The 21,457-nt window shown below is 53.7% G+C and overlaps 1 protein-coding gene across 2 annotated transcripts in view; it reads right to left on the bottom strand.

Annotated features, from left to right (window-relative positions):
- The window catches only part of FBLN1 (fibulin 1), a 78,577-nt gene that overhangs the window by 40,836 nt on the left and 16,284 nt on the right, over nucleotides 1-21,457 (bottom strand). For both annotated transcript variants that reach the window (XM_004279587.3, XM_012536606.3), the window contains exons 3-11: nucleotides 16,284-16,419; nucleotides 13,989-14,160; nucleotides 9,238-9,297; nucleotides 7,553-7,654; nucleotides 6,795-6,932; nucleotides 5,548-5,685; nucleotides 1,935-2,078; nucleotides 996-1,124; nucleotides 75-200 (exon numbers count right to left, since the gene is read on the bottom strand). In XM_004279587.3, the coding sequence (XP_004279635.2) occupies nucleotides 75-200; nucleotides 996-1,124; nucleotides 1,935-2,078; nucleotides 5,548-5,685; nucleotides 6,795-6,932; nucleotides 7,553-7,654; nucleotides 9,238-9,297; nucleotides 13,989-14,160; nucleotides 16,284-16,419 (1,145 nt within the window). The remainder of the gene's footprint in view (nucleotides 1-74; nucleotides 201-995; nucleotides 1,125-1,934; nucleotides 2,079-5,547; nucleotides 5,686-6,794; nucleotides 6,933-7,552; nucleotides 7,655-9,237; nucleotides 9,298-13,988; nucleotides 14,161-16,283; nucleotides 16,420-21,457) is intronic.

Below are 21,457 nucleotides of genomic sequence, written 5' to 3'. Positions count from 1 at the left end.
GGAGGTGGGCAGCCTGGGGGAAGGGGCGCGGATGCAGTCACAGAGCTCCTGACCCTGCCCCGCCCTGCCCTCACCTTCACAGGACCGGCCATCAGAGGAGAGCCGGAAGCCCATGGTGCAGCTGCAGTAGTAGGAGCCAGGCGTGTTCTCGCACTTGTGGCCACACAGGCGCCCGGGGTAGCGCCGGCACTCGTTGATGTCTGAAACAGAGCAGGAGGTGGCTCAGGCAGCGTCCTCCCTGGGCAGTGCTGCCCGTGGTGGCAGCTCACGACCTTTGTCCCCCACTTCCCCTGGCCTCCTCTCCAAGAGAAAGCCCACTGACTTGTCCCAAACACGCGGCAAGTCAGCAGGGGAGCTGGGACGGCCCCGGCCTGTCTGCCCGCTGGGCGAGCCTCGTGCTCCTTCCGCGACGGCACGCCTGGGCACGTTCCCACCCGCCAGTTCTCCACCCCAGAGCCCGAGAGAGTGCCCTCCAGGATCCGACAAAGGTGCTGTGGGGCTGGGCGGGGCAGGTGCCAGCTCCCCTGAGCACCCTGGTTTGGGGATGGCTGGCGTCCACCAGCAGGACCTGTCCTAGCCCCTGGTGTTCGGGCCACCATGCCATCTTGGGTTCTCACTGCCCTGGGCGAGCACACAGCTCTGGGCCCTGCAGCCCTGCACGTCGGCAGGAACCTCTGGGAAATCACTAAGACTTTGGGGCATTTGTAGAGCTGGCTGGAGCCTCAAACACTCAGAGGTCCCGGGGCAAGCAGAGCACCTGTTCTACAGGTAAGGACCCTGGCTCACGCCCAGGAGGGCCTCCCCAGGAGCTACATGGTTGGCAGCAGCAGAGCTGGAACCAGAACGGGGGTCTCCCGATCGGGGTCCCTTCTCTGGCACTGTCTGCACTTGGGATTTTCAGAGGTGAGGAGTAGACCACGGTCATTCCAGGGTGCCCCAGGCTGGGTTCTCCTTGATATCATCTGGCCGGGCCCTCTGCAGGGACACCCACGTACCCACACACGTTCTGCTGATGCCGTCGAAGTAGTAGCCGGCCTTGCACTCACAGCGGAAACTTCCAGGGGAGTTCACACAGTGATGCCCCGGCCCACAGGGCTCAGAGGGCGGCAAGCACTCATCCACATCTTGCAAAAGAGAAAGACACGGTGAAGAACCTTTAGTGTGCCGGCGGCTTTTTGCCCTAAGATGATCAGAAAGGAAGGAGCCAACTAAAACGTAATGGACAAAGCGGCATCATTTAATTCTTAACCCGATTTCATAGAGCACCTACGATGTGCCAAGTCCATGCTGGCGAGATGGCTGACGCAGACGCAGCCTCTACCCTCGGGGGCCTCCTGCTGCTCTGGGCCAGCAGTGACCCTAGTTAAGGCAGGAAGTGCCCAGTGACTGGGCAGAGGCTGAGGAAGTGCCCTGGGCGTTACAGGGAGGAGACTCCTCGGTGTGGCAGGGATCTGGGCAGGCGGGGCGCACAATGCCCTTGCCCGAATCCAAAAGAACGTAGGTTAAGAGGGAAGCATGTAAGAGCAAACACCACACAGAGAGGAAAGGGCACCTGGATCATAAAGTTTGTGAGGTTGGGGCCAACTCGGGAGGACTGACTTGTAAGCAGAGGGCATCTGTCCTCTGTCTGCCGCCAATGGGGGGCCATCACCGACGGGGGCTGTGAGCAGGGAGGCGCAAGAGAGCTTTCAGCTCAGGAGGAACCAGACAGACTGAAGGGGCAAAGCTGGCGGCAGTGGGTGGGTTGGCATTCTACTGCAACGGTGCAGGCTATAGCCAGTAAAGACCTATGCTTGGAGATCAGCAATGGGATGGACGGACAGGTGCAAACAGCTTCCTTTGGGGATCTGCTCTCTCCTTCCAGGGAAGGGAGGGCTGTGCTGGGAGCAGACCAAAAGTCCATTTCAAATAGGTTTTCTTTTTTTAATACCAACCAACACAGCGGGTCCCCTCCTCATTGAGATGGTAGCCACGGCCACAGTTGGGCACGTTCTTCTGGCATGTGTAGGAGCCCTCCGTGTTGATGCATGTCTGCCCCACAGGGCATGGGGCACTGATACTCAAACACTCATTGATATCTACAGGGGGAAAGACGGAGACAACGGGGTTAAACCCGGAGGGCTTCCCAAAACCCAACCCCTGGATCTTCAAAGAAATCCCATTTCCCTCCTCTTTAAAAACCACGAATGCAGTTACGACGATGCCCTCGCCCTGGACCACACAGCAGCCTCCCAACTGGCTCCCAGGTTTCAGCAGCATACCACACCGTAACGACCCCTCCCCGGTCCATCCTCCTGCCCCTAAACCCGCAACACTTCCATCTTCCACTGCACAGAATCCGAAGCTGCCCGCCTGTGAGTCCCACACGGTGAACTTGGCAATTCAGGTGCCGTCCTGTGTTCACATACTCCACACGGTTAATGAGGGTCTTCCCTGAGCTGAGCAGTGGCTGAGGGGCAGAGGCAGCCGCCCCCTCGGTGCCGGCACTCATGCTCTGCGCTCCTCCAGTGACTGGCTGGCCCCCGCGCCCCACTCCCCAGCCTTACTCGGGTCCATCTCTCCTGCAGCCCAGACTCCAGCCCTAGCCTCCAGCGGCCACTCAGATCCCGCCTCTGTGCCTTTATTCACAGTTCCTTCCTGGGAAGCCAGCGCCCGGGTCTGCCTGGTGAACGTGCCTTTCTTACAGCTTGGGCACGACCTTCTCCCACATCCCCACCCCCATTCCGGGCTCCACAGGGCCTGTGTGCACTCGCGCCCCCGGGGAAGGGCTGCTCTAAGCTCTCCGCACGGTGGCTCCCTCCCCGACTGGACACGCCTCTGATGGGGGACCGTGGGGCGTGCATTCCCCTTTGATGAACACATGCCCAGCAAGTGTGAACCAGTAAACCAAGAAGGAGAACTGGGTTACACATGTGTTCACTGATCACACTGAGATTCAGTGCCAAACCGCACAGATTGAACTTCCTACCAGGAGTATTCTCCCAGAAGGACCTAAGGTTTCAGGAATCACCTATAAACATCTAGGGGGGCCAAGAGAAGGGGGTGATGGTAGAGGACCAGCTGTACTTCTCCCCTCGCAGCCAAGGCCCACCCTCCTCGGACAAATGGGCAGCCCGACTCCCTCCCCATCCTGGTGTCGGCCTTTGTGCTGCCGGTCTTGCAGTGCAGCACTTTACAGTTTACAAAAGCTTTCCCCTCCAGTACTGCCCTGCAAGTTAGGCAGGACGGAATTATCTGCATTTTATAAACAGGAAACTCCCCGAGCCCAAGGCTGGGACCCACTCAGGTCTAGAATCAGGGTCTCCCGCCTCCCAGCCAGGACGAGGGCCCCTAAACCTGGCGTGGGCGAACCACAACCCGCCGGCCAGATCCCACCCCCTGCCTGTTTTCGTAAGTTCAGTTCTACTGGAGCACAGCCAGGCCCATTCCTTTATGTAGTGCCCACGGCTGCTTCCACGTGGCTGTGACGGAGACCCTTCGGTCGACGAGGTTGATATTTACTCTCTAGTCCTTCTCAGAAAAAGCTTGGCCCTGTGTCGAGAATGAATGCAGTGTTTAGAACTTTTCCCGCTGCCAAGCAGGGTGGAAGCTTTCCCTTTCTGCACTCGGCTTTTGCTTTCTTTTTTGCAAATAAAGAGGGACATAACTTTTGAAATAAAAAAGATAATTTTTAAAACGAAAAGACTCCTGAACTTGGTCGTGGCACTTGACTGTGAACTAGGCTGTGAACCTGATTGTGGGCGCACAAAAAGCGGGACTGCCCCACCCTCCCAGCGTGCTGAGACGAGGGGCGCCTCTAGGACCTCTGAAGACCCAAGTTCGGGGGTGGGTGCTGGGCTGCGGCCAGTCCTGGGCCCCCGGGCTCCTGCTCTGGAGCCTCCCCCGTAGAACTGCACCCCTGCCATCGGGGGTGGGGGGCGGGTGAGAACCGAGGCTAAGTCGAGACTTGCAACGGTCCCTTCTTTGTGGAAATCGGGCTGATTTTGCCATGAGTCAGGGTTTCCATCCCCGGCAGATGCCATCCTCCGCGGAGCCCCCTGCAAGTGCGCTGCAAGTCTAGGCAGGCCCCTCCTCCCTCCTGGCCCTGGGAGAGCTGTCAGCCTGCGGCTCGCCCGGCCTCCTTCTGGGAGCGAGGACAGCCCCCCTGCTGGCAGGAGGCTGGCGAGGGGCCAATGCAGCCAAGCTGAGGCCCCCGCGGCTCCGAAGCCTCGCCTGCCCTTGAAAGGGGAGCTTTAGGAACAAAGACTGGGGTTGGCTTCAGACGAGGCCCCTGTCCTAAGGGGCTGATGTTCTATTCGTCCTTAGATATCCTGGGATGGTAATAAAAGCGGGGAAGGACTTTCAGTCCAAACTGCCATTTCAAATCAAAGATCAATACAGATTTATCTGCAAGAGGGTGAGACAGAAGAAATTCTCGGCCCCCTGCTCGTGGCGTACCAGCCTTTCCAGGGGGGGCGACGGGGCAGCTCCAGGAAGGGTGAGTTCTGACTAGTGGCGCCTGCAGCGCAGAACAAGGGAGACGACTCTCTGACCTCAAAGGGAGGACCCGGAAGCTTCTGCTGAGCAGAGGGCAAGGGCAGCCCGGCAGACCTGGACTCAAACGCCAACAGCATACAGTGATCTGGCCAGATGGCTAGTCTCGGGCGACTGCAGGAGAAAGCGGGGACCACCTCCTGTCTGAAGAACAGGTCACTCTGGCCACTACTCCCGCGCTCGCCCCTGCCCCGCACTGCCTCTGCAACTGAAGCAGTCTCACCCAGACCTCCTCTTTTTACTAAATTCCACGGGATTTGCTTTCATTTCACGTTGATCTTCCTCCGATATCAACACAGTATTTTGCCATTTTAACCATTTTTAAGTGTACAGGTGAGTGGCATCAGGCACATTCAGTGTTGTGCGACCAGCAGCGCTGTCCAGCCACAGACCTCATTCCTCATCCCAAGCAGAATTCCACCTGTTAAGCCATAACTCCCCACCCCTGTCTCCCAGCCCCTGGCAACCGCCATTCTACTCTCTGTCTCTATGAACTTGACTCCTAACACAGAGTATCTTCTAAAACCATTTTTTAATACACAGGGCACTTCACAACCACCTTGTTTAATCCTTGCCTCAAGCCTACAAGCCAGACATGATGATTATTCCCATTTTATAGAGAAGCAAGTTGAGGCTCCGAGGAAGTAAATGACCTTAGGTCACTTGGTTCAACACCAGGTGTCTCTGACCTCAAAACACAAGCGCTTTCATCTAAACCAGAGATTGCTAAACTATAGCCGTGGGGCCAAACCCAGCTGCCGCCTGTGTTTGTAAATAAAGTTTTATTGGGACACAGACCCACCCACTTGTTCAACACCGCCATGGCTGCTTTCCAGCTCCAACCGCAGAGCTAAGTAGTTGCAGCGGAGACCACACAGCCCACCGTGAATAACTTATTATCCAGTCCTTTATAGAAAAAGCTTGCTGACCTCCGTTCTATACACTACGCAGTGCCCCATCACTGGACGGTTCCCCCACCTGGCGGACCCGTTAGCCCTGGCGGCAGCATCTTACCAATACAGTTGCCTAGAGCATCTTGTATAAAGCCGCTCTTGCACTGTAGCTTGGGTCTGCAGCGGAAGGATCCCAGAGTATTCTGACAGATAAAATCGGGGAGGCAGTTATGAATACCACTCTCACACTCGTCAATATCTGGTACATCATAAAAAAAGGAAATTGTTAGCAAGAGTCCTGCCAGAAGCATCTTTCAACACTTTAAAATCACAAGAATTTTTTTTTTTTTTAATGCTCATTACTCAGACTATAACCCCAAACGTTCCAATAGAGAGGTCACATTCCAAAAGGGCCTTAGCCAAATGGTGCTCGTGTTTCTGAAGATTCAAAACTGACTTTTCCCCCAAGGTTCTTATGATGCAAATTTTCTGTTATGTGATAAATAACCCAGGCATTTTCCTGGCAATATGTGGTTTGATTTGGTTTTCATTTCAGGCATGTTTAGTTTAGATTACAAAGCGACGATGATCTTAAGTTGCAATAAACACTGTCCCTATAAACTTATTCACTCTGCAGTCCTCGCAATATTCCAGATATTAACAAAGATGATTGTCGTGACTGGACGTTGGCTGCCCTTCCCTTGAAGTTCATGGCGTCAAATGTTCAAAAGTGTATACTCAGCTGGCTGGGCCCCTGGGTTCTCGAGGTCCACACCGCCCAGGGAGTCTGCAGGGGTGGGGAGGACTGAGCTCATCCAAAGGCCCTCATAATTCAAACGACGTTTTTACACAAGTGGTCTTGTCGTTCTGAAGGGCTGGAAACCCTCAGCAGAAAACTATGTTCTAACAGATCCTCATCAAAGGCTTATCTGCTAAATAACATCTATGGTTTGGCGGGGGAAAGCCAGCAGCCAGAAATGTCATGTTTTTTTATGCAGCGGAAGGGAATATGCTTTGAACTTCAAGGAAACCTGGAATCAGATGGAAGGCAGCTGTTGTGCAAAAAAACAGCTCGGGGGTGGGGGGACTGGAAAGCACATGTGAGCACCTGAAATTCATCTCTGGTCTTGTTTTTAAATGAGCGTGTTCTAAGCCTTTTCAGAAATCCAAACTCTCCACTGTCATTAACTCAGCATTACGGTAAAGGAGGTAAATCTTCACTAATAACAGGGTTGGCCAGTGCCCCAGGCAGCCAAAGGGGGGACACGGCACCACGGAGCCCAGACCCCAGGGAGCCCAGTGCCACTTCCCCATCGCATCATACGCACTTCCGGGGGATGGGGTTTTGAGACTCGGAGCTTATCCTACCTTTGCAGTCATTGCCCTCTGTGAGCTCATAGCCAGTCCCACAGCTGCTGTCGCGCTGGCAGCGGAAAGAGCCCACTGTATTGATGCAGGATTCTCCAAGACGGCAGTTTTGGCCGCCCATGATACATTCATTGATATCTAGGAGAGACACAGGTGACGCAGGAGTAACCAGCAAGAACAACCGACCCTCACGCTTTATCAGAAGGAATGTACCAGAGGGCACGATGGGATCGACCCCCCGCATCCACCAAGCTCCCCGGGCACGTGCGTATTCAGGCCGTGCACCGGAATGGAGCCCTGGGTGCTCGCCATCAGTGCAAAAGCAACGGCTTCTCTGCCCTGCTGAGCTATTTCAGACGTACTGCTCTTCCTGAGCACCTGCTAAGCAAGCACCAGGCCCTGAACTGGACTCATGTGATCCCAGAGAACCCCCTATTCGGGGCTACCACCTCCCTCCGTCTCCCCCATCTCACAGGTGAGAGGCCAAGAGAGGCTGAGGGACGTGCCCAGGGCCACTCAGCAGATCCTGGATTCAGAGCCCGGTCACACCCCAAACCCAACCCCTTTTCACAGCACGGTGTTTACATCCTGCTGGAGGACAGCCGTGGCCGGAAGCCAGGCGCTGCAAACTCCAGGAGATGCTGGGAAGCCGGTCCTGGACCGTTCTTCACCTACGAATGGGGCCCCAAGTTGTGCAAAGCAGGCCCTGCTTGGCTGTCAGGCAGAGGCAGAGGCTCCCGGGGCAGGACGACATTTACCTTCACAGGAGACGCCGTCCGGGAGCAGCTGGTAGCCCACAAAGCAGGAGCAGACGACCTCCTCCCCCGTGTCTCGGCACTGCTGTTTGCAGGGCCCGCCGCCTGGAGTCAGAGCAAACGTGAGCGGAGGCCAGGTGCACCCCGGAGACCTCCTGGTTTTTTCCAGGTGTTTGGATGGGATCAGAGAAAGCGCCCTCAGGGTAGGCTGACACAGAAGGGCAGGCTCCCCAGACTGGAGCCCACTGCAGCCTTCACAGCGCCCTCCCTTCCCATGGGAGACCCCCCGGGGCTGCGGCTTCAGGTCCCAGCCCTGATCTGACAGATCGGGGGTGTGTGTGGGGCCCCGATATCCCATTTCCACCGCCACTGCCTCAGCTCCGGCCGCCCGCTCCCCTGGCTCTCTGAGCATCGCTTGGTACCACCCTCCAACCAGGCTTCCTGCAGGGCGGCCAGCGTGATGCCCAAAGAGCAAATCCCATGGGGACAAAACCTCTACCGGGCAAAGATTCCAGGGAATAAAATTCTGACTGCTGCCCGGGGCCTGCAGGGCCCCGCCCACTTCTCCAGCCTCTTCCTTTCTCCCCACACCCCACCCCATGACCCACCAGTGCCCAGCTGCTGCGGGTCTGCAAGTCCCCGCTCCCACTGCCACAAACCCCCTGCCAGTGTCATCTCCCTGGCTAACCCATCCTCAGCCATTGCAAGCCAGCTATCCCCTCCCCCAGGGAGAGCCTCGCACGCCCCCCAGAGAGGATTACGAGCCTTTCTGGGGTTCTCTGCCCTCCCTTCCGCCTACCCCCAACCCCCAGCCCTCTGTGCCGAGTGTCACTGTACACCAACCACATCATTTTGTGATTAAACTGGCTCCCTAATGAAAGCCCAACCACAAGGCGAGCCACTGAATGTGCTCGGGGAGCGGACTTGCCAGTCCAGACATGCGGGAATGTTCCATAAAGAGAAATAAAGTCTTAGCATATGGAAAACAAAGGTGCAAGGCTCTAGTGACTTTTTTTTTTTGGATGTGGACCATTTTTAAAGTCTTTTAAAAATATATATATATATATATATATATATATATATGTGTATATATATTTATTTATTTGGTTGTGCCGGGTCTTAGTTGCGGCAGGCGGGCTCCTTAGTTGCGGCATGAGAACTCTTAGTTGCGGCATGCGTGTGGGCTCTAGTTCCCTGACCAGGGATTGAACCCGGGCCCCCTGACTCACTGGGAGCACGAACGGAGTCTTAACCACTGTGCCACCAGGGAAGTCCCAAGGCCCTACTGACTAAATCTGCAAACGCCTCTCTTATGAGACAAATGACTATCACAGATGGTACAGCTGGAGCTCCAGCCGCAAAATGAAGTATCACTCACCCCCGTCCCCTAAGGGGCTCCCAGCCTTGGGGGTCACCGTTCACAGAGTCTGTGGGCTGTGGTGGGAGAGCTCTGCACACCAGCTCCTCAAGCGGCCCCTTCTCTACAAGCCCACCCTCTCCCTCGCTCGCCCATCAGGCCCCAGGTAGGAGGAGAGGAAGGGAAGGAGCCTGGGAGTGCAGACAACAGGGCCTTACATCTGACTCCCAGCCAAAGGGCTGCGGTCAAGCTCCCAGCGAGATTAGCACTGACTTCCCCTCGGGCTTCATTAACCACCAGCTAGTCCTGGGGTGGGGGGGGCCAGTCTCACCTCGGCAGCGGTCATTCAGGTAGGGGTCCTCCTGTCCCTCCTCGATCTCAGAGACCTTAGCTGAGGGGGAAGAGGCAAACACAGGTTTGTCCACACACAGTGCCCACGTTAACACAGAGGCAACGCCGAGCATCTTCTCTTCTTGTAAATATCACGCAGTAACGCCTGTTGGTACATCTTATAAAAAGCTCAGTGTTCATTTTATCCTTTTTAAAAACAGAGTCACACTTATAAATGTAGCTAAAACTCTAAAAGATCTATTATAACAGAAACAGCACTGGCACAAGGGTCTGTCTGTAGTCATCAACTTAATGCTGAGTGTGGTTACATTGTCCACATTACTCAAATATTTCTGCAAATGCAGTCACGGCCCTACTATAAACTAAGTCACGTCTTCCAAACCGAAAACAATGCACCTGGTAAAAGCTTATGGCTACAGGTTGAATTGTGTCCCACCCGCCCCCCCAAACCCCAGAAGATGTTGCAGTCCTCATCCCCAGTACCTGGAAATGGGACCTTAGTTTGGAGAAGGGTCACTGCAGACAGTCAAGTTAAGATGAGGTCATTAGCGTGGGTCCTAATCCAATGATGAGTGTCCTCACAAAAAGGGGAAACTGGGACTCAGTGACAGACACGCAGAGGAAAAGCGGTGTGAAGAAACAGGGAGAAGACAGCCATCTACAAGCCAGGTATACCCGATGCTCCCAGAAGCTGGGAGAGAAGCCTGGAGCAGATGCTCCCAGAGGCCTCAGAAGCAGCCGGCCCTGCCGACACCTCGGTCTCGGACTTCTGGCCTCCAGACTGTGAGACAACACATGTCTGTGGTTTAAGCTCCCCAGTCTGTGGTGCTTTATTACAGCAGCCCCAGGAAATGAATTCACTTATTTTATACACTTTGCCTGCAAAGCTCAATGTAGTGCCGGACATCAACAGTCACTCACTCAGTTCATTCAACAAAGGTATCTGAGTATCTGGTCTGAGGGTCAAGCGCTCGGCACAGACAAGGCCCCTCCTCTCAGTAATTACAACAGGATAGAGAGGGACCCAGCGGGAGACCTGGGCCCTCATTTTAAAGGGTTGGATTCCACTGGCAATTCTGGTATAGAAGAAACGGATTAGTCCTTTTAGCCTGGGTGGGTAGACCCCAGAATTCCTAGAATACTTGGAAAACCAAGTGCTCTGCGGATGAGGACCTTCCGCAAGATGGAATGACAGTGATCACAATTCAATCACAATCCAACAGCCATTACATTACAACGCTGGGTGGGGGGAAGCATAAAGCAAAGGTATCCCCAGCACAGCCACACCTACACAAGAGAAGCCAAGAGAGACAGAAAAAAGACTGGAAGGAAACGTGACCTAATGGAAACCATATTTATCTCCATGTTGACTTCCTCTTCCTTCTACCTTCCCGTGTCTTCTAAAATGCCTACAGTGAGCACATGATACACACACACTGGAAAAGCAGACATCAGTAGAAAGACACATATTAGTAATTCTGCTGTAAGTTTCAGCGTAACATAATTTATAGACACTAACTACGCATAAGGTGTTATTTTTTAGAGGTTATTAAGGTATGGTAAGGGTTCCTAAATAATCCAAAGAATTTTTCAGCTAGGGAGGAACTAAGCCAGAGGCACTTAGGGTGTGAGTCATCTCTAGGTTAGGAGGCCGGGAGCACCTTTGCTCAGAATGTTTAATGTCGGTGCAACTAGAGATGATCACACTAAGTGAAGCAGGTCAGAAAGAGAAAGACAAATGCCATATGATATCACTTACATGTGGAATCTAAAATATGACGCAAATGAACCTATCTATGAAACAGACACAGACTCTCGGACATAGAGAACAGACTTGTGGTTGCCAAGGGGGAGGGGGGTGGGGGGGATGGAGTGGGAGGTTGGGGTTAGCAGATGTAAGCTATTAGATAGAGAATGAATAAACAACAAGGTCCTACTGTAGAGCACAGGGAACTATATTCAATATCCTGGGATAAACCACAATGGAAAAGAATATGAAAAAGAATGTGTGTGTGTGTGTGTGTGTGTGTGTGTGTGTGTGTGTGTGTGTCTGTATGTATAACTGAATCACTTTTCTGTGCAGCAGAAATTAACACAACACTGTAAATCAACTATACTTCAATTTTTAAAAAAGAGAGAAAAAAAGAAAAAAAAAGAATGTTTAACTTGGGGACTCTTCATTCACTTGGTGCACTCCATCCCAGCAAAGCCCAAGTCCCTGCCATGTGCCAGGCACAGGCCAGGGTGTCCAGACCTCATCCTCCAAAGGACTCATGGTAAGAAGGCCAGGAGGACTCATGAGAAACTATTTATCACTCAGGTGATGAGGTCATCAAGATTTCCACAGCATTTTTCAGGAGCCAGCAAGCCTGGCAAAGAATGCCAGAAAAGGAATCTTGAACTGAGGTTTCCACAGCCTCAGTCTCCCAATCTGTAGAATGGACATAACCAAGATACGCCCTAGCACAGTTCATCCCAAAGGAACAGGGTTCTTTCCCCCATCTTAGACCAATACTTTGATCACTTATAATATAGATTATTAGAAAAACTAAGATAAGAAAACAGACATGTAAGTCCCAATTTTATATTTAAACAGACATGTTACTCTATCAAATGCTTATAGAAGTTTCTAAAAGCTTACTCCCAACTTCTGTACTTGTTTTGTTGCAGGCCAGCACTGGTCTGTGGGCCTGCTACGGTAGCACACAGTAGGCCCACAATAAATGTCAGTGGAAGACAGAAAAGCAGGTCTGTGTCTGGGTGAGGAGGAAACACAGGGAAGTCCTCATAGAGACACTGAGGAAAGTCTGAGGCAAGAAATGAAGCAGATAAAAGACAAGGGAGAAATAAGACATCTGGAGCAACAGAAAAGCTCAGAGATCATTAATGAAACAAGACATAAATCAACAAAAGTGCTCCCTGGAGACACAGGAGAAATTCTCCATCAGTATGAAGAATTTGAGTTTGTTTAAAGTGAAAATGTCATCCATGATTTCAAAAGTCAAGGAAGGAGCCAGAATGTGGTTCCAATCCCCCTTTATGACTAAAATATCTGAAATCAGCCCCACGGCGGCCATGGGGCCCTGGACTTGAGAAATCAAAACAAAGAATGAAAGCCTGGTCGTTGGACCGAGGACCCCAAAGCCACATGAATGGATGGCCTGACTCACTGGTCTGTGAGCTCGCCCTTCCGAGCCCCTTCCTGCCCCTTTCCCATTTTTAACAGAGGGCAGACGGAGCTCAGAGTGAGAAGGCAAAGGTCCCAGTCACGCAGCAAGCTTGGGGCAGAGCAGATGCTTGAAATTTTCCAGGGCTCTTTCCATTATGGCACAGGAAACCATTGCATAAGTGGAAGAGATGATTAGACAACCAAGAAGTTTCCTGAACCATGTAACTGAATCATGAAGCCCCAAGGTTTCAGGATTTATGTGGCTTCAGACAAGTGGAGGGTGGAGACTGAACTGGTGGACACACAGCTGGGAGCCCTCTTGAAGCTGCTCTTGGGGTCATTTGCCCCTTTGCTGAATAAATATCTAGTGTTTGAACGCTCACAGCCTGCTGTTAATGAGTGTTGCCCCTGCTATTACGACTGGTGCCCCCTGCCTCAGCTCCAGATGGAGAGGTGGCACTGGCCAGGCATCGGAAGGCCAGCACTCTCCCTCCTCTGTATGTCAGCCACGTGATCGTTTTTTTTTTAATAATTGTGATTTTTTTTTAAAGATTTTTGGGTTTTTTTGAGGTGGACTATTTTTAAAGTCTCCATTGAATTTGTTACACTATTGCTTCTGTTTTATGTTTTGGTTTCTTGGCCCCAAGGCATGTGGGATCTTAGCTCCCCGACCAGGGATCGAACCTGCACCCCTTGCATTGGAAGGCGAAGTCTTAACCACTGGACCACCAGGGAAGTCCCCTGGCCACGTGATCCTGAGTGCCAGGTCCTCCTCTGTGAAACAAAAGCACGGCCGGCCACCCACGCTGCCCAAGGCGGTTGGAGGGATGGGACGAAATGTGATGGCAAACACTTTATACTTCTCCCATTTAATCCCAGCAACCTGAGGAAGTAGGACTCTAATTATCCCCTTTTCACAGATGAGGGAACTAAGGCCTGGATACACCAGTTTGCCCCCCAAATACATGTCAGGACAGGGACATGAACACAGATTTGTCAGATCCCAGATCCCAAGTCCTCAGTTTCACTCCAGGACAGTGACAAACGTGAAACTGCTCTGACAACTAGAACCCGTCTCTTCTGAGTTAAGACAATGGTAAATGTGTGTGCCCACACTGCCTGTGATGGTCAATTTTATGTGTCACCTTGGTTGGGCCACGGTGCCCAGATGTTTGGTCCGGCACTAGTCTGGATATGGCTGTGATGGTATTTTTTAGATGAGTTTGACATTGAAATCAGCAGACTTTGAGTAAAGCAGATTGCCCTCCATCATGTGGGTGGGCCTCGTCCAATCAGGTGAAGGCCTTAAGAGAAAGACTGACCTCTCCCAAGTAAGAAGGAACCCTGCTAGCAGACAGCCTTTGGACTCGAGCTGCAACATCAGCTCTCCCCTGGGTCCCTGGCCAGTGGGCCCACCCTGCAGATTTCAGACCTGGCAGCCCTCACAACTGTGTGAACCAATTTCTTAAAATGTCTGTCTGTCTCCAAGTCCTATTGGTTCTGTTTCTCTGGATGACCTTAACTAATTGCACTGCCCAAGAGGGAAGAAAGGGGGTAATTACCTGCTTCTTGAAGGTCCCCAACGTCCCCCGGGGCAAACTCTGCTGTCTCCTGGCCCTTGACACAGCATGCCCGGAAGACCAGCCCACACTGGTAGCCGACCATGAGGCTGTACTCGCAGCTCTGACCCTGGGCCTGGGCCGCCCTCCCCAGCAGGCAGCAATGGCAGCACCTCTGCAAACACAGGAGGAGACTCCCGTTGGGGAAGCCAGACACAGGACACAGCGGATCCCCACGGACCTCTCAGCCCTGCCGTGTTAATGCTCCCTGGACGGTGATGACATGTGCCTGACCTGGGCTGCATCTTCTACATGTTGGCAGGAAACAGCAAAGCAATCCAGGCCCGAAGCCTGCTGCCCCCAAATCTCGCAGGTCCTGATTTTGAAAGGAACCTTAAAGGGCCTTATCCCAGCACACGCTCCATGATACCTGACTGCCCCCCAACATCCCTGCCGGCCCAGCTTCCACCTCCAGGAAGAGGGGGTTAGGAGAGGGCCTTCTGGGGCTCACACAAGAGCTCCCTAAGGGTCCATGACTTCTGCGTGGTCTGAGATTTCTCTACCACGCCTGGAAGGATGAATATGCACCTCGTCTCTTCCCGCACTGAGTGAGGGTGGTTCAAGCAGCAGGAAGGGAACCTCAAGCCTGGCCATCAAGTGAGGAACAGAGTTGCTGCCTGTCACCTGGACCCCAGTGTTTCCAAAAGTCACAGCTGAATCCCAGGGACAACATTCACCCGGGCACATGAAAAGCCCCATTTCAGTCCTTATCATTCTAAGAAAAGCATAAGAGCTTTCCAGAAGGTCCACAGCAGGAACAGAGGAGGGGTGGCTTTGCTTGAGTCTCGTAGAGGTTGACGGGTCTCCCATCCGCTCATTCTACAGCCTCTGCTGCCGGAAAGAGTGGGAGCCTCAGTTACCTCCCCCACCTTTTAGGCCATGAGGCACCCTTCCCGGAAACACAGACCACGCATCTGCCAAAGCCATCCGTTTCCACTCCCCTTAGAAAGTTCCATGCCTTTCTCTCAAGTCGGGGGACACTGGCGGAAGTGTCTGCGGGGCAGACAGCGTCTGCAGAGCCCCAACCCTTCCTGGGAGGCAGTCACTGAACACATAAGGTCCTGGCTCCTAGGCCCCCTTGACCAGATCAACCCCCCTCGCCCCCGCCGCCAGCTCTCTCACACCAGAAGCCTCCTCCCATGAAAGCCCACAAAGGCTGAGGGGCGGGCAGAGGGGCTCTGGACCCACAGCTCCTCTACGTGGAATCTCCCTACACATTCCGACCTGCGTGGAAAGAGAATCCCCGGAAAGGAACCCACACACCCCGTCTCGGGATCCAGACTTCATTCCAATGCTTGCTCCTTGAAATTACTCCAGGGCCTTCCTAACTGGGAACGGGGGCATCTTTCTTCCAGGGAATTCATCTTTGTCACCTGGCACCTCCAACAGAAACCCAGATGTCCAGGTTAATTAACTTTCCAAACCTGAGTGCCTTCTGGTCGGGCTGTTTTTCTCCCTCAGTAGGTGGCAAGAGAGGGACAGCCTGGTTTATTTGCAGTCTTCAGACCTGGGAACGCTCTCAGTAACCTTTCCACATCCGTGCAAAGATGCAGGCCTTCCACAGTGACAGAGGTCCTGAGTGACCTGGCCCGGACTTGGAGTCCCAGGATGGATTACGGCCTTCATTCATAGCTGACCTTTGGGCAGGGTTCCCTCTGGGCCAGATGGACCACACTCCCAGCTCTGCCTCACCAGATCCCTCCCTTGCTGGTCCTGAAGGGACCCCTGCTGAGAGGCCACTTTGGAGTGTGGGCCTCTCTGAACCTCAGTTTTCTCTTCCAGGGCGGTTATGGAGGTCACGTGTCATCAGAGGCGTTGGTGGGGGCCCATCCTGAACTCTGACTAGTTCGGGAGAGCAGAGAAGCTGGAGGGCCTCCAGAGTGGGGTGGGGAATGCCTATCTGAATTGAGAAGAGGCTTCAGAAGGCCCTGAGCCCAGATAACCCCTGCTCTGACCTCCACATTCCTGTTTGAAGCCCCGGGACTGGCAGTCTTCAGGGCAAGGCTGGGTCACTCCATCCCTGTTTCCCCGGTGTCGGACAGGGCCCGGGGTGTTGTCCAGGGTTTACTGAATAAACTGGAGGAGGTGGGGAGACTTGAGTGTCCCTCCTCCCCCCCGAGTTGAGCACAATGCGCTGCTCATAAGGAAAGGCATCTGAGGTCGGGGGTGCAGGGAGGAGCGCCCCAGGCCTCCTGCTGACGCAGTGGCTGCTGAGCTGGGAGGGGCCCAGGTCCTCACCTTCACGAACATGGCCTCGAGGCTGGTGTTGTCACCACGCGGCACGGTGCAGCCGTCCTGCTCGTTGGCCAGGTTGATGCCCGTGGCACAGTGCAGCTCCTCTAGCTGGCTATGACAGCACTGCTCCTGGACCATCCTGTGGGCAGAGGGGGCAGGCTGGCCCAAGGGCTCTGTGGGGCGGGGGGCCCACCAGCTGGTACTCAGGGCCTGGAAGCAGTAGCCCCTCGGGGATGGGAGCTCTGTCATCTTTGGGTGTCCCCCCTTCCCCATCCCCTCCACTCATCCACAGACACACACACAACGCCTTCATACAGAAGGTGCCCAACAGTGTTTAATTAGGAAGACTGGATGCAGGGTGGTATCTGGGAGTGGAGTCGAGAGCCCCAGTTGTGTGGCCAGAGCTCCAGTTCACCTCTGTGACCTCTGAGCCCCAGCCACAGAAAGTTCCCACCTATTTTAAAAAACAAAAACAGCCGATTGCTGACTCTGGGCCAGACCTTCTGATCCTTTATCAAGTTGAATCCTTCCCAACACTCATCTCCAGTTTCCGGAATCAGAGGAAACAGCTCCAGAGAGGTGGAGTAGCCTGCCCAAGGCCACGGAGTGAGGGATGGTGGCAACGGTGACACCGGGCCGTGGCAGCCACGTCTCGCAGCCCCGTTGAGGGCTCCGGGAGGGAGGTCCTCGGAAACCCGAGGACACACGTGCACAAAAGCTTATGTCGCCAGAAGGACCGTCACCTCCCAGGCTTGGTCCCTCAGACACAGCTCCAGGTGGTGAGGGCAGGCAGGTGACGGAAATCGAGGTGTGTGATCACAGGTGTGGCTCCCACCAGACCCCAAATAACCCTGGCTTTGGCCAGAGCCACCAAGGGCAGGAGAAGCCGTCAGACCTGCACTGGCCGGAGAGGGAGGGGCCCCGCTGGGCTCCGTGTGCTGCCAGCCAGGCTGCCTCGGCCCCCAGCCTCCACCCTATGGGGCCAGAGCTCTGCACCCGGCTTCCCGTGAACTTCTAGAACTGCCCTCGGGCTCCAGGATGGATTTGTCTGCAGAGAGACCTCCGAGATACTGCAGGTTTGGTTCCAGGCAACCACAATAAAGTTAGTCACATGAATTTTTTGGTTTCTTCGTGCATATAAAAATTATGTTCACACTGTACTGTAGTCCAATAAGTGTACAATAGCATTATGTCTAAAAAAGCAATACATACCTTAATTAAAAAAACCTTCCTTGCTAAAAAATGCTAACCATCATCTGACAACGCGGAGTTGCCACAAACCTTCAATTTGTAAAGAAAAAAAAACACGCAACCTTCAAAGCAATAAAATGAGATATGCCTGTACTCTGCTACCACACATCCACTCGTGCTCTCAGTGGATTTGCAAATGGCAGGCATTTCACCGCATTATCAGGGAGAGCAAGCAGATATGCATTCATTGATCCATTCACTCAAAGATATTTATTGACTGAAGAGGAAACAAGTGGTGTGGAAAAATGGGAGCCCTGATGCACTGTGGGTGGGAAGGTAAAATGGTGCAGTATGGCAGGTACTCCAAAAATTTTAAATAGAATGACCATAGGGGGCTTCCCTGGTGGCGCAGTGGTTGAGAGTCCGCCTGCCGATGCAGGGGACACGGGTTCGTGCCCCGGTCCGGGAGGATCCCACATGCCGCGGAGCGGCTGGGCCCGTGAGCCATGGCGGCTGAGCCTGCGCGTCCGGAGCCTGTGCTCCGCAACGGGAGAGGCCACAGCAGCGAGAGGCCCGCGTACCGCAAAAAAAAAAAAAAAAAGAAAATTGAATGACCCTAGGATCCAGCCATCCTACTTCTGCACATAAACCCAAAAGAGTCGAAAGCAGTGACTCAGACAGATATTTGCACACCCACATTCCCAGCAGCGTGGTTCATAATCGCCAGAAGACGGGAGCAACCCAAGCGTCCATCAAGGAAGAGATGAGCTAAATGTGGTCTGTACGCATGATGGACTTGGATTCGGCCTCAACAAGGAAGGAAACCTTGACACATGTTGCAACACGGATAAACCTCGAGGACAGCAAGCGAAGTGCAATAAGCCAGACACGAAAGGAGGGGCACTGTGGCCGCCGTATGGGCCGGCGGGGTCAAACGCACAAAGACGGAAGACAGCAGGGGCGGGCTGGGGGAGGGGCGTAAGCAGCCGCTTTTCTTTCATGGCTTCGAGTTTCACTAGGAAGACGGAAAAGTTCTGGAGATGGATGGTGGTGATGGCGATAGAGTGATGTGAATACACTGAACTATACACCTAAACGTGGCTACGATGGCACAGTTTGTGTTATGGATATTTTAATGCAATTTTTAAAAAAATGCGGCTGTGGCCCTACTGTGTGCCAGACCTGTACAGAGGCTTCAGGGACGGGGAGAGGGATGGCCTGGTGGGGAAGCTCAGCCTCCCACACCAGGGGGCTTCTGGGGTAGCAGTTACTATGTTCTACCCTGGTGGGGCTGGGCGTCCAGAGAGCTGCTCTCCCCTTGCTGCCTTTCAACTTGGACAAGCATTCACCTGGCTGCCTGGCTCACCTCCTTCAGGTGCTGGCTCAGACGTCTGTTCTCAGCGAGGCGTCCCCCGACAGCTCTATTTAAAATTGTAAACCTGCCCTGATCAGGAGACCCTGCCTCCTGTCCCTGGGTTTTCCGTTCCCATGACACCTTGTGCCTTCTTACAAACGACAGACTTTCCCATGCCGTCATCTGTATCCTCCGTAGAAGAGATTTTGCCCATTTTGTTCACTGATTCATCTCCATCTTGTCCAGAATGCCCTCAATACGATTTGTGAAATAAATAAACGAAGGGGTTCAGACAGTGACTGGTAGACGGAAAAACATCATCTGAGGATCCGCCTTAGGTTTTGGCTCCGTGTGTATCCAAATTCCTCCGAGAGACTCGCGGGCTTAATTCAACCCAAGGTTCGAGGCAAATTTATATGTGGGTCCTAAGGCGTATGGGCCCTTGGTCGAGGCCAGAAGGCATGGCGATGCATGAGTTGAGGAAACGATCGCCCCCAAACGTGCCATGTGTTAGAGGCTCAGGCAGAGGCCGAACGTGCCCAGCTGGAGTCCATGTGTGCAGAGAGGGGCTGGCCCCTCTGCGGTCCTTGCCAATCCCCTCGTCTGCCAGTGGCACCAACCCCAGGCCTCTTGGGCCCCACAGAACCCTCAGTGCCTTCCTTCCTCGACTCTACCCTGGAGGCTCGGGCTGGGGCTCGCCCACCCGTGTGATCCCATTCTCCTCATGCTGAGCTTAGAACAGCACTGAGATCAATAAAGATTTGCCAAATGAATGAGAACTTAAAACCGGAGATCCCGGCAGAATTCCACTTCAAAAGAAGAAAAATGATACCAGAACTACTGAGTTACCAGGTGGTCGCTGGTCTCTGTTTCTTGTATCTTTTTTTTTTTTTTTTGCGGTAGGCGGGCCTCTCACTGTTGTGGCCTCTCCCGTTGCGGAGCACAGGCTCCGGACGCGCAGGCTCAGCGGCCATGGCTCACGGGCCCAGCCACTCCGCGGCATGTGGGATCCTCCCGGACCAGGGCACAAACCCGACGTCCCCTGCATCGGCAGGCAGACTCCCAACCACTGCGTCACCAGGGAAGCCCTGTTTCTTGTATCTTTTACCTATTACTAGTAAGAGGACTCTCTTAGATTGGATTTCTGACCTGCTCTCTCCCTTCTCTGCCTTCATTAAAAACGATAACCCTGAACTTGTTAGAAAATCCCTGCTATCAGCATCACTGCGCTGCTTGTCACTCCCCCCTGCACACGGCCCCGCTCATCCTAGCACCGTGGCTCTGACTTGGGGCTCAGAGTCACCTGTCGTGTGCCGTCCCCATCCACCGGGCGAGGAAAGCATGGAGGGCTGGGGCGGGGCGGGGGGCGGTTCTTGTTCTCCGGAGCATCCCCTACGGTGGCACCCAGGGCTGCCCCTGGAATTAAAACCCAGTTGTGTTCTTAGATGAGCTGCATCTTACTTTGAGCCCAAGACCACAAGCTTGGCCTCTGACCTCTGCAGATGGTATGGGGTTCAGACCCCGACATTAACTGACAAAGAGGAAAGGGTGCAGGGCAGGCAGCACCTAGGGAAACAGGACCGGGGTGCGGTCAGAGCCCAGCAGCCCAGCAGCTGACTCACTAAGAGGCCTTGGACACAGACGCAGCCCCTGGCCGTGAGTTCAGGGACAAGTCCACCGGCCTCCCTGGGCCTCGGGGCAACAAAAGGCCAATCGCTGGCAGTCAGCGTCCTGGGAGTTGAATAACACGTCTTGAGGACCCTGTCATATGGAAACTCGCACTACCCAGCCAGAGTTCCCTTGGGTCCCACGTGATGAAGTGAGTGGGCCCCACTGGAAACATGTCGGGGGTCAGGGGGAACCTGGACTTGCACCCATATCTGCCCCCAAGAGAGAAGACCTTCCCTCTCGGCCATTCAGGTGATATGACTCACGTTTCAGGAAATCTCTGACTGCGCGTCTGAAGTTTACAACCCTGCCCAAAATGTAGATCATGGACCGTAATCTCGATGTTCCGACTACCTGGTCTTTTGTTGCAAAAACTCCTACATATCCTGGCTCCCCCCTTGCCTCTTTGGAACAGTTTTCTCAGCATTATCTGAGAGACTGTGTCCCAGGCTTGAAGTCCTCAGAAAGTCCACCAAATAAAACATAACTGTCAAAAAAAAAAAAAAAAAAGTAGATCATAACACGAATGCCTGCTGCATAGCCAAGAAGGTAGTTTCTCTAGAGCCTGGAGCCCACTGGGGGTTCAAGATACCTCCAAAGCCCAGTCAAGACACTGGTGAGTAGAAGTCAGTAACAAATTCAGTTGTGACTAAAATCCAAATTCACAGGTGGGGCCCAGAGGCCACTGAGTCGCTGACCTCAGTTCCTCCAGGCTGTGAGACAGTAAATGTCTGTGGTTTAAGCCGTCCGGGCAGAGGGATATGTGCTGGCGGCTTGAGCAGACACATACAGCCCCACAGCCTGGCCTGGTGGTCCCGGTTGCTTCCCTAGCCTTGGTCATTATCACAACCCTGAAAGGAAGCTATCGCTGTCCTCCTTTTACATTTGGGGAAACTGAGGTTACAAGTTGGCTCAAGTCACACAGCCTGAAAGCCGGCCCAGGAGGGTCCCCAGGGCCCGGCTG

This window comes from Orcinus orca, chromosome 11 (genome assembly GCF_937001465.1).
Source record: "Orcinus orca chromosome 11, mOrcOrc1.1, whole genome shotgun sequence".
NCBI lineage: Eukaryota > Metazoa > Chordata > Mammalia > Artiodactyla > Delphinidae > Orcinus > Orcinus orca.
The sequence above is the reverse complement of the archived record's forward strand: the minus strand, read 5'-3'. Positions and strand labels throughout refer to the sequence as shown.